At 39.0% G+C, this 10,483-nt stretch overlaps 1 protein-coding gene across 1 annotated transcript in view; it reads right to left on the bottom strand.

Annotated features, from left to right (window-relative positions):
- Positions 1-7,826: 7,826 nt before the first annotated feature.
- Positions 7,827-10,483, bottom strand: part of TFAP2D (transcription factor AP-2 delta) — a 58,855-nt gene continuing 56,198 nt past the window's right edge. The window contains exon 8 of the mRNA XM_040473745.1: positions 7,827-9,192. Within this exon, the coding sequence (XP_040329679.1) occupies positions 8,973-9,192 (220 nt within the window). The 3' untranslated portion in view covers positions 7,827-8,972. The remainder of the gene's footprint in view (positions 9,193-10,483) is intronic.

Raw genomic sequence — 10,483 nt, 5'->3', positions numbered from 1 at the left:
GTCCTACTCTTGATCTTAGCTTAGGTCTTGATCTCAGGGTCATAGGTTCAAGCCCCACAGCAGGCTCCACAGTAGGCTCCATGCCCACTTAAAAAAAAATCTTTAAGAAGTGACATGCATAGGATAAACGGTGGTAAGGTAGCACAAAGGATAAAAAAGCAGCTTGATTTAGAGAATCAGAGAAAGACCCTGCAGTAGAAAGAATTCTAATGATGAACTCCCAAGATTTCCCATCTAATCCTGGGACTCTGAATATAATGTAGTGTCACATTCATAATTACATTACAACTTAGGTGATAAAGGAGTTTTGCAGATGTAATTAATGCTACTAATCAGTTGGCTTTAAGTGAATCAAAAGGGAGATCATCCGGATGGACACAATCTAATCATGTGAGCCCTTTAAAAGCAGAAGTTTTCTCCACCTGATAGCTGAAGGGAAAGTCCAATTCAGCACTGATTCAATGCACTGTCACTGGCCTTGAATATGGAGGGGGCCATGTGATAAAAAGCTAACAGTGGAGTCTGGGAACTCTGAGTGACCCTTACCCAACAGCCAGCAAAGAAAGGGGGACCTTAGTTCTACAATCACAAGGAAATGAATTTTGCCAACCACCTGAATTAGCTTGGAAGTGGATTCTTCCCTAGAAGCCTTAGACCAGAGCCCAGACTGATTGTTATCTTGAGTTCAGCCTAATGAAAGACTAAGCAGAGACCCAGTGGAGCCTGGCTGGGCTTGTGATTTATAGAAATGTGTACTAATAAATGGATGCTAATTTAAGCCACTAAGTTTGTGATAATACATAGCAATAGAAAACTCATATAGTTGCACTGAATTAGTGACTTTTAAGCCGATACCTAAAATATAAGTAGAAGCTGGCTTGGTGAAGGAGGTTAGGTAGAACCTAATGTTCCAAGTTTAGACAACTATACAGTCAGTCGTAGATCATGGATAGTGTCAGGAATTCCAAGAAGCTTGATGTGACTAGACCATGGAATGTGTATGCAGTAGGCAGGAGGAGGGAATGTGATGAAGGAAGCCCAGATACAAGATAAAGTTGGAGGAAGCTGGGGGAGGGAGCAAAGGCCAGGTAAGAAGGATATCATAAATCCTCAAGAAGAGTTTGACTTTAAAGGGTAGTGGCAAACCTCAGAGAGTTTTATTTAATATGTGGAAAGCAGAGTTGCTTTTTAGAAAGATTTTTCTAAAGAAGAGCAGAACCATAGGCAGGAAAGCCAGATAGGAAGCTATTGCAATAATGCAATCATAAGTTGATGGTATCTTGAACTAGGAAAATGGCTGCCTCATACAGTCAATCACTAGGTCCTGAAAAATTAATTTATTATAATATTATTGTATTAGTTTTTCAGAACCTAGTGATTAGCTGTAGGAAGATGGTAGAGATAGGGAAGCACTTAAGATAACTCACTGGTTTTTGCCTTTAGGCTACTGTATACAGGCATCCTTAACAGAAATGGAAAACTCAGGATGAGGAAGATTACCTGAGATTGAGGAAGGGGATTGGGGTATTGATTAGAAGTCCCTATATATGTATATCTGGAGATGGTGTTTTTCATAAGGAGATACCCATAGAAAGTTGATTACATGGATCTGGAGTGCAGGAGTAGTTTGGGTTGAAGATATGGATTTGTAATTCATCAGCATTGTGTTAAGCTAGGCTAACAAATACTAGCAAATAGACCCTCCTGCCTACCCCACAATTCCAGTGATTTAACATAATAGAAGTTTAGGTTGAAGTAACATGTACTTCTCTTCCACCTGGTCATCTGGGGGTCCAGGTACTTTCCATCTTGTGTTTCTAAGATAGCAGTTCTTAACTAGGAGTGATTTTGTCTCCCAGGAGACATTTGGTAATGTCTGAAAACAATGTTTTAAAATGTTTATTTATTATTTATTTTTGAGAGAGAGAGAGGAGGGGGGAGAGTGCACAAGTTGGGGAGGGGCAGAGAAAGAGGGAGGCATAGAATCTGAAGCAGGCTCCTGGTTCTGCACTGTCATCTCAGAGCCCACCATGGGGCCTGAACTCATAAACTGTGAGATCATGACCTGAGCCAAAACCAAGAGTCGGATACTCAACCGACTGAGCCACCCAGGTGCCCCATGTCTGAAGACAATTTTGATTGTCACAATTAGAACAAATGCTACTGGCATCTACTGTATCGAAGCTAAGAATCTGTTAAACACCCTACAACACACAGGGTAGCCCGCACAATAAGGAATTATCTGGCCCCAAATGCCAGTAATGCCAAGGTTGAGAATCCTTGCCACAGGGACTCATTATCATCTCATGTAGCTGGGAGAAGAATTTGTAAACTCTGGAAGTATCAAATATGACTTCCACTCCCCCACTGAAAAGAACTTAAGTATATAGCTACAAACAGCAAGAAATGCTGAAAAATGTAATCTATGTCGGGGATTAACAAACTACAGTCCTCAGGACCAAGCTCAATACGTATTTCTGTAAAGAAAGAGTTCTTGGAACAGTCACGCCCATTTATTTACATATTTCCGATAGCTACTTTCATGCTACAACCCAACAGGAGTAGTTGCAGCAGAAACCATATGGCCTGCATTACTTAGAATATTTACTATCTGGCCTTTTACAGAAAAATTTACCAACCCCTCATATACACATATACCCAGGATAAAGGTGAAATGGACTTTGTTAGATTGTTATTGGTCTTTGCCACAAGTAAAGCCATGATACAAGATGATATTATCCAGGGAGAATGTGTGGGGCAAGAAGATGAAAGATCCCAACATTTATGCACATTATTAGCTGTTATTTGATGCAAGAGCATCCTCATTAGACCTGGAAGACTAAACATAACCATCACCTTAGTGCCCTTTCCCCAAATACCTCTTGACATGAAAGAAATTAAGGAAATACAATGTTAAAGGAAGAAGAGCTTTGAAACTTACATCAGACTTTGGCAATGACTCACACATACACCTTTACTTATTTTTATTCTTTTCTGCCTCTCACGGGGATTACTACTTTAAATTTTCCTAAGTGTCTTGTTCTTTTTGAATTCTCTGTGATACAGATGGGAAGTAGCTGAAGTATCGTTTTTAAGTGTAGTAGGTATGAATGTCTGTCTGCCAATTCGGATATATGAGAAATGTCACTTCTTTTTCTGTAATGTGACATAATTTTTATATGCAAGACTTCATTTTAAATGTGGCAGTAATTTGATCTTAGTCCATTTAGGGTCTTCTTGGGTTGCATCTATGTCCCATAGTTGAGGGAGGGGGGCTTATGTAGAATCATGTTGTGTGGGGAAACATGTGGTCTGAATCTTTGCGTATTTTTTTTTAAGTCTATTTTGGAGAGAGAGAGGGATAGTGAGAGAGCAGGAGAGAGGCAGAGAGAGTGGGAGACAGAATCCCAAGCAGGCTCTGCACTGTCAGTGCAAAGCCCAATGCGGGGCCAGAACCCATGAACCCTGAGATCATTACCTGAGCCAAAACCAAAGTTGGATGGTTAATCAACAGAGCCGCCAAGGCGCCCCTGGATCTTTGTCTATTGATGCTTCGTCTACTGGCAACTGCAGAGAAGCCCACTCTTCTGTATTGTGTGATGCTGGGGAGGAAGTGTGCAAGCTGTCTTTCTCACAACCCTTTGCCAGTTGGCTTCTAACTGGACTCTGACAATGGGAGACACTGGTAGAAAATGGGAAACACTGGTAAAAATTTGAAGGAAGGAGGAGGTGAAAAGGATGCTTGCACCACTTATTTCTGGTTTCTGTCAACCCCCCTTGAGCAGAAGCAGAAGGTTCTGACTCCAGCCTCCAACTTCTTTTGCATTCCCAGAGCTAGCCAAGCTCTACCCCCTCAGAGGTATCACCAGCCTCAGTTTCTTACGTTCAAGCAGCAACTATGGAGGGAAGGATGTCCCACCAGTTCCCAGATGCAGGTATCCTCACCTCCTTCCTTGTGTTCTGCCATCTATAGGGATGGTCGCTGCCTTTTCAATTACTAATATTTGGGTGGTTCAGTGTCTCATTTTTCACTCTTTCAGCCTTCTAACACCTGTTCAACTTACTTTTTTTAACAAATCCTTTCTTCTTGAAATCCCTAGTGGGTTTCTGTTCTCCTAAATGGACTCTAACTCGTATGCCTAAATTCCCAGCTGGTCTTTGGCATCTCCACTCTCTCCTGCGTGTACTTGTGTCCAACCTGTGAGGACTGTGTGCTTGTCAACTACGCGGGTTGTCACTGGGTGCTTCTAAAAATCCCTTTTGCTGCTGTATCCCTCCGCAGTGCAGGAATTGCTGCAGCTTTGTTTTCTGCTTGTACCCATAAATCCTGGTACCTCAGGTACCATGTTGAAGAGAAACTCCTTGGGAGAAACACTGCGAGACTCTGAACCATCTGCCTAAACACATAACACATACAGTTCCCGGTTCTGCACTCTGCTGGGACCTCTTCCTTGCTGGGCTTTCCTCTGGGATGGGGACATAGTTGCCACTGTCTCCAACCTCACCCTCAAGGACATAGCCCATTCTCTGAGAGATCAATGATAGCTGCACTTTCTTTTTTCTCTCATTCTTTCCCCAACACAGGGACTATATTCTGTTCTCCGGTGTGTGTGTGTGTGTGTGTGTGTGTGTAGGGAATAAAAAGGTCCTGACTGATACGCTTTTAAACCTCAATTCCTCCTTTAGGGCCTGAGATTTTAAAACTGAAAACTTGTACAGAAGTTCAACTCTTTTGTTGCCTGCATTCCACTGGGTCACATTCCTGCCTTGAGGCAGTAGAGACAAAATGTTAGCTGCTCCAAGAGGATGAGGAAGGTAGGAATAACAAGAACTACAAGGTAAATCTGTTAGTTTTCAAAATAGCATCCTGCCCCAAATGTTTTGAAATCACCCAGAACCATAACGTCCCTCTTTTCTTGATCACCTTTCTGTTTCCCTGATCATAACCCCCATCTCCCACCCTCTATGCTCTCCTCTCCAGTTCCCTGGAAGTTACTCTGGTTTGTGTTGGGGCAACTTGTGCACATTTTCACTATGATACCATGTTCTAATGGCTAGAGTCTTCACAGGAGACTGTGAGAAACTTGAAAACAAATGTTCTATTCTACTCTGTATTTTCAGCCTCTAGGACAGAGCCTGGCATATAGAAAGGGTCCAATAAACTGAAGAGAGACTGATATCTAGATTTTAAAAATTGCTTGTCCAAGCTAAGTACTAAAGACACTAGCTAACACTCACACAGCACTAACTATGCCCCTATTTGCTCTTAACAGATTAGATAACATTAATTCTTTAGTTCTGACAGTAATTATGAGAGTAGGTACCTATTAGTAGCCTCGTTTTACAAACGGGGAAATGGAGGCACAGAGAGGTTCAGTAGCAAGTGGGAAAAGCCATGATTTGAACCAGGTAATTTGGCTTTAGAGTCTATACTCTTAGTCACTACGCCATGCTGTCACATATTGACTTGGATTTTGTAAGGACACAGCACGCTCCTTGTGTAAAGGATTCTGATACATTTTAAAAATTACATTGCTCTAAAATGCTTCCAATGAGGCATAGAAGGAAGAAAATACAGGAAGATGGGATTATACTATTTTACTTATCATTAACAAGGTTATTTATTGACACATTTATCTTGAAAGCAGCAGGTGACAGAAAGTCAAATTCTTAGCACTGTCACAGTAGGGTCAGGGGGTTCCTGGGTGTGCTAAAGGGTCATACTCTGTCCTAGACATTGAAGAGAATATGCCCTCCAAGAAGGAAAAGGAAAAGGGAACTGCAAAGCCAGAAAAAATTATTCCTATTTTCAAAGCATCTGAAAAGAAGAGAGCAGGAGAATGGGCTAGGAACCTTCCAGTGCTGATCTTTCCAAAGGAGAAAAATAGAGTAATTCAGAGTTTCATTTATTTTTCTAGAACCACCAAACTTAAGTCTAATGAGATAGCCATGGAGGTGGCATTTAAATTGGTTATTGAAACAGCCTTAGACATTTCTTTTCGTAGGAATTTGTCTTCATCTTTCAAAAGTTTAAATATAAAAATTTTACATTTATTATTAATTATGAGTAAGTATGAGAGATTTGGACAATTTTTCTGGGCAATAATCTGAAAAAATTTTTCATTGCTTTATTACTTAGTATAACACTGAAAATCAAATAGATTTTTGTGAGCTACCTTCACTATAAACTATGATACCAATTATAATTTCACTTTTGTGAAAATTCTGATACCTACCTAGTTTTCTTTATTGTTCTATATTAAATATATCTACTTGAAACTAATGTGATACAGTGGAAATGTGATCTTATTCAAATAAAAAGAGTTATTTATAAATTACCATGGAAGAAGCAAGCCAGATTGAAGCACTGAGTATTGAGGGAAAATAAAATATAAATCAAAAGTAATAGGTCCTTTGGCCCATTTTGGACAAAGAACACACACACATTCATTTACTCATTTATTTAAAAAGTGTTGAGTACCTATTATATACAAGGCAAAAGTTGGTATGTTAACAATGTCTATTAGAATATGATAATAAATGACTCTAAACATGACCAGTCCATCAATTCATTTATGGCCTAATGGCTGGTTAAGTTAAACAATGGGTGCTGTCCATTTAAGGCTCTTAAGACACCCAGAATCCTGGTAAATAATATGCACTGTAGTTTTTTATAGTTATATTTTTGTTTCCAAGGCTAATAAATAATACCACCCCATTGAAGTGTTAAGAACCCCAGCTAGTCACAACTATGGGTGGAGAAGGTGGTACTGTAAGCCAGATCTAATTTTTCATCTGATTATTGGTGAACATTTGACATGGTATATAACTACATTAAGTATCTAGCAGATATGCATATCAAAATGCCATATTAAATACATATGTAACTGTTAATAATAAAAGGAATAAAAGAGTATTAATGTGGAAATTTCATTAAGGAAATGTTAATAGCCCACATTACCTGTATATAGCCTTCCTACTACTTATTAAACTGAAATATTCATTTCTGTTTCATGTGTATATTTTACAATATGGGAAATTTCATGTAAAATGGAATAATTCATTTTGTGATGAAATTTGGAACTGCAGCAGAATTCCTGCTTTATTCTATTTTATTTCAAAAAACTTTTAATCCATGAGTAATGGCAAAATTTAAAACATGGAACTAGGTAAACACATGAAATCACAACTCATTACTGTTACATTTATTTTAAGCTCTTCTACAGTATAACTATAAACCCCTTTATTATAGAATGCCTTAGTAGTGTCTTCTGTTAATTGAATTTAGTCTAGAAAATTTAGATTTTCATTGATTGTTGTTCTTCTTTTCTGTACAAGATTGAAGATAAAGGTCAAATAACTTTAAGAATTATCATTAGGTAAAAATATCTTGTGTGCTCTCCATGAAAAATCTTGAGCAATTTCTTCTCAATTAAAAATAATAGTAATATTACCCATGGGATTATAATACAACAGAGACTTTTTGAAAGTAATTGAAATGTGTTAAGAAGAGGACAATATTTTCATGCTAACCTTAGTATCAGGAGTCCATATATTATTAAAATAATTTTTTTCATAGACGATGACCTACATCTTTATTTGCCTAGACGTTTGACAATTGTTAACAATAGAAAGGTCAGTACAGTGTGGTACGAATCAGGTTTCTTGACACGTTCAGGTTTAAATGGACCAAACTTTCATTCAATTAGCCCTTGGCCTTTGCAGCCAGGAACCTCGTTTTCAGTGTCTTAACTAAAGGACAATGAAGGTACAGAACAAGCTATAAAAAAAGGAGGCATCTTAAAAGCAAAAGTCTTCTCTGATCATTCTGGTTTTGTTTTCTTTATTGAACACAGACCCGAATGCTTCTGTGCCTCTAAAGGTTTAGAACACAGCCATCAGGCATGTAGAAGAAGCACAAAGGTAGAAAAAAACGGTTCATATTTTAACCATACAATCATTGACCACCAGCACTTCAAGGAGCCTCCACTAGTCCCTTGGGCTCCTCTCCTCTCTCTGAGGGGCAAGGATTCCTGGAAACATCACTGTTCTTATTTCCATGCTTTTCCAGGCAACACAATACCACTGCTTCTCCTTCAGGAGCCAAAAGCAGCAAAGCTACCCTTTCCTTTAGCCATCCTGCCAAGAGCCACTAAGTGCAGTCTACTTCCTTGAACTCTTAGGCTGGGGATGCAAAGAAAATGAATGGAAGAGTTCATCTCTTATCTCTTCAATATTACGCTGTGTCTTCTTAGTTATGGAGTGGGGGTAGATCTTAGGGTGGGGTGGGAATGGTCATACATAAAGAGGGCAGAGTTTTCTGGAATTTTGAAATACCACCAAGGCACTGGTAGTTAAGTGGGCTTAACCAAAATATAAGTGGGGTGACCAAAATTTTAGAATTTCTGTCAATTCACAGGACAAAGATTCATGACTGCCCTTTTCAGTTCCCAAAGCATTTATTGATGGATTGATTGCCAGACTGGTCTATTTAATGGAAAGAGGCACTCTTCTGTTACCAGGGAATTAAGTGAAGAAAGACTGGAGCTGTAAGCACTGGTGATGGATTCCAGTTGGTCATGCTTTCTAATCCCTAACTACATAGTTGGATAAGAAAGTGCATCCGTTAGATGTGAAAAAGCATGTGCTGCCTCTCCAGAGTCCAGAAGTGCTTAAAAACTGTGATGTTTATAATCCAGAACAATAAATTACGTGCACAAAAAGTTTATCATAACATAAAATTAAAAAGTGACAATTTCATCACACGGTTACACTGCTGTTTTCCTTTTTTTTTTCTTTTTTTGGGGGGGTTGTCCTTTTTGTTTCATTTTTCATTTCCATTTTTATTTTTTTTATGGAGGGTTGGGGTAGGGTAGAGATTTGGTCCACTGAAGATTAATCACCCTCAATGATATATATATTAGAAAAAATATCAGCAGCAAGACTCTAGAAATAGATTCTGTTTGATGCAGCTAGTCTGTCTTTTCTGTTTTGCCCTCTTTCACGGCAGCCTCTGAAGTTTTCCGCAGGGGGGCTTTCTCCGAGTTGGCATGTCCTTGGCCAGAATCCGCCGCTCCGCCATTTTTGTGGGTAGTGTGTTTTTCCAAGTAGTTCAGCATTTCACTGAGGACTGTTTGGAAAGTGCTTAGGGCTGCACATATTGCTGGAGTCCCAAAGCCATGAGTGATCAAACTGGAAATGAGAAGTGGTAGGAAAAAAAGAAATGAACAACTTACAGTATGATACAGAACAACCACTTAACCCAGAACGTTCAATTAAACAGGCATTTATTGTGGTCCTAAATAGTGTCAACCATAATGAAAGGCAGAAACAAGTCAATGTATTGCTTTTGACCATAAGAAATTCAGGATGCATCTAGAAGATTTGTCATTGATAGACTTGATATACATTAATGATTAGCAAGTCTAGGTGTTTAATACATGATTTAGCTCTGATTCTCTATCTCATTAAGAAATGAGTGCTTGGGTGGCTCAGTCAGCTAAGCATCTGATTCTTGATTTCATCTCAGGTCATGGTCTCACAATTTGTGACTTCAGGCCCACAACTGGCTCCACGCTGACAGCATGAAGCCTGCTTGGGATTCTCTCTCTGCTCCTTTCCCTCTCTCTCTCTCTCTCTCAAAAGTAAATACATAAAGATTTTTTTAAAAAAAGGAAAAAGTTGGGGCACTTGGGTGGCTCAGCCAGTTAAGTGTCCGACTTTGGCTCAGGTCATGATCTCACGGTCCGTGAGTTCGAGCCCCGCGTCGGGCTCTGTGCTGACAGCTCAGAGCCTGGAGCCTGCTTCAGATTCTGTGTCTCCCTCTCTCTCTGACCCTCCCCCATTCATGCTCTGTTTCTCTCTGTCTCAAAAATAAATAAACATTAAAAAAATTTTTTAAAAAGGAAAAAGTCTTAAGACTTCATTTATTTAGAAGATAAGAATAGTCAGTGCTTAGACAACTATGCACACCAAAATTTGAAATATAAGATATCATCATAGTTCAAACATCTGCATATCTTTACTATAATATCTTACATTGCTGAGTGGGAAAACTGACTTCAGGTCCATTTCTCAATGAGATAGCTAGAAAGGAATCCATATGCTTTAAGGTCTATCAGGGAGTCTGGACAATAAATGGAATTGATTGGAGCAGTAGAAGAATTAATCATGGCTGCATCCACAAAAATAACTGAGTGAAGATGTCCATTAATGTCTAAATGTTTGGCTCTGATTACAAACTGCCTCTCTTCTCATGCTTTCTTCCTGTTTAGAACTCTTTGTACCACTGGATGAATTTTATTTTCCTCTATAGTGCCATGTTCTCTTGGTTGTAACTGCCCTCTTTATCTATGGAAGAGTATGCAGAATTTAGTTTCACTAGGTTAAATATTAAAGTTAATAGCCAATATTTGAGTTCTGAATCTATACCAGGCCATGTTCTATGTGCTTCATTCTGTATCACTGTATATAATTCTGGAAA

Source organism: Herpailurus yagouaroundi, unplaced genomic scaffold (assembly GCF_014898765.1).
Source record: "Herpailurus yagouaroundi ecotype Mexico unplaced genomic scaffold, PumYag 139, whole genome shotgun sequence".
In the NCBI taxonomy this organism is placed as follows: domain Eukaryota; kingdom Metazoa; phylum Chordata; class Mammalia; order Carnivora; family Felidae; genus Herpailurus; species Herpailurus yagouaroundi.
This window is presented reverse-complemented; position numbering and strand designations above follow the sequence as displayed.